The sequence below is a fragment of the Condylostylus longicornis genome, unplaced genomic scaffold (genome assembly GCF_029603195.1).
Source record: "Condylostylus longicornis isolate FDR11 unplaced genomic scaffold, ASM2960319v2 ptg000098l, whole genome shotgun sequence".
NCBI lineage: Eukaryota > Metazoa > Arthropoda > Insecta > Diptera > Dolichopodidae > Condylostylus > Condylostylus longicornis.
In genome coordinates this window covers 2581110-2583299 of record NW_026578066.1, presented here as the reverse complement: position 1 = coordinate 2583299, position 2190 = coordinate 2581110, and the positions used below count along the sequence as shown (strand labels likewise).

General features: G+C 29.5%; 1 protein-coding gene across 1 annotated transcript; it reads left to right on the top strand.

Annotated features, from left to right (window-relative positions):
- Positions 1 to 701: 701 nt before the first annotated feature.
- LOC129613955 (uncharacterized) lies at positions 702 to 1157 on the top strand. Its single transcript, XM_055528303.1, has one exon. The coding sequence runs from the start codon at positions 702 to 704 to the stop codon at positions 1155 to 1157; it is 456 nt and encodes a 151-aa protein (XP_055384278.1).
- The last annotated feature ends 1033 nt before the right edge of the window (positions 1158 to 2190 follow it).

The window sequence follows — 2190 nt, the reverse complement described above, 5'->3', positions numbered from 1 at the left end:
TTTCAATTTTATATACCTATAACAATTTATTCCGAATAATTATAGGTTCAAGTACAAATATATTTACAATTTTTTTCAATAATTTTAATTTTGAAAATTTTGTAATAGCATTAGAAAAATCCTTAAACTCCCAAACGGTTACCCTATCTAATGTTCTTATTATATGTAAATCTTGTGAACCAACACATATACAGAATAAAAAGACATACGATGATTCAAATATACTTGTACAATGGTTGACACTGATTACTATAGGGATGAATTCTTTTCACATTTTCAATAAAATAAAGTATATAAAATATATTACGAGAGCTGTCCTAGAATTAAGTAGCCTAACCAAGAAAACACAAAAATTTTGAAAAAAAAATAAGCCTGGCAGAAAGTCCTATTATTTTAAGGATTAACTGCCACACTTTTATTTTTTGTTTTTCTTTTCAGATTACCGACTATTAATAGTCAAGCCTTTCAGTAAATTTTTAATATGCAATGATTAAAAATTGGGTAGCGCAGTTTAAACGTGGCCGTACGAGCTGTGAAGATGAACATCGCACTGGTCGACCAAATGAGGTCACCACGCCAGAAACGGTTAAAAAATCCACAAAATTATACTAAACGACCGTCAATTGAAAGTACGTGAATTAGCTGATATAGTAGGGTTATCAAAAAGTGCTGTACATCGGATATTGACCGAAAATTTGGACATGAAAAAGCTTTGCGCAAGATGGGTGCCGCGTTTACTCACAATCGACCACAAACAACATCGTGAGGATGTTTCAATGAACTGTTTGGCCATGTTTACTAAAAATAAGACCGAATTTTTGCGTCGATTTATAACAATTGATGAAACATGGGTTCATCATTACACTCCTGAAACAAAAGAGCAGTCGAAACAATGGACCAGTAGGGGAGAAGCGGCTCCGAAGAAGGCAAAAACAACTTTATCGGCTGGAAAAGTTATGGCATCCGTTTCTTGGGATGCGCGTGACATAAGTTTTGTTGATTATCTTCAGAAGGGAAAAACAATCAACGGCGAGTATTATGCAAATTTATTGCAGCGTTTGAGTGAAGAAATCAAAGTAAAACGTCCACATTTGTCGAAGAAAAAAGTGTTGTTTCATCAAGACAATGCACCAATTCAAACATTTCACCAGATTTAGCCCCCTCAGATTACTTTCTATTTCCAAACTTGAAAAAATGGCTTGGTGGAAGAAGATTTTTTACAAATGAAGAGTTAGAGTCTGGCGTTTATTGCTATTTTGCAGAGTTTCCCAGTTCTTACTATAAAAATGGTATCGAAGCAATTCAACACCGCTGGCAAAAGTGTATCGACCTAAAAGGGGACTATGTTGAGAAATAAGCTAATGACGATTTAAGTTATGATAACCGAAGGTCGTGTTTGCTACTAGGCATTATAAACAAAACGTCAAAATTGTCATATGTCATATAATTTCAAATTCTAATTCAAAATAACTAAAATATTGAAGTTTGTTTTATTATTGACGATGTGATTTAGAAAATTTTTGTAAAAAGGAAATTCTAAATTTTTTTCATATTTTTATTTTTTTGATTTTTTTTCCCCAATTTTTCATTTTAAATTTTTTTTGGTCAGAATTTTTCATTCATGAAAATGTTATTCTGGTTTTACAAATTTTTTATTTTTTGGGTTTTTAATAGCATAGTAAACACAACCACATTACAAGAATTCATAAGAATATTCTTAAATTATATTGCATAAATCTAGGCATACAGAAGAATAATAATTGTACCTATATGAGCATACGATGTTACAACACACTCACAAATACCTAAATTTAAAAATACACTTACACTTTTAATCCAGGTGTGCTTTAGAATATTTTCAATCAATTTTGTTTTTAATTTTTTTTATTGTGTTAAAGAAGATTATTTTATTTATTTATTGTGTATTCATTTTGAATGCTTTTAAAATTTTATAATTCATTATTTTTCAAATAATCTTCAATATAAAATCTTAAAATTTACAATTTTCTTTCTATATAATTTTCCAGTACAAAATAAATACAATAAAGTGTAGGTGTGTAATAATTTTCTATAGAATAGGCTCATATATCTTATACATTACTATAGAAATTTTGCTTTTATCAAGTTCAAAGCTACGCCTTGAGTGCAATGCAATTTACAATGTTATTGTTAGATTTTTATCTCAATTTT

Coding starts and splice junctions, on each gene's coding strand:
- LOC129613955 (XM_055528303.1), top strand. CDS start 702: ATGAAAAAGCTTTGCGCAAGATGGGTGCCGCGTTTACTCACAATCGAC.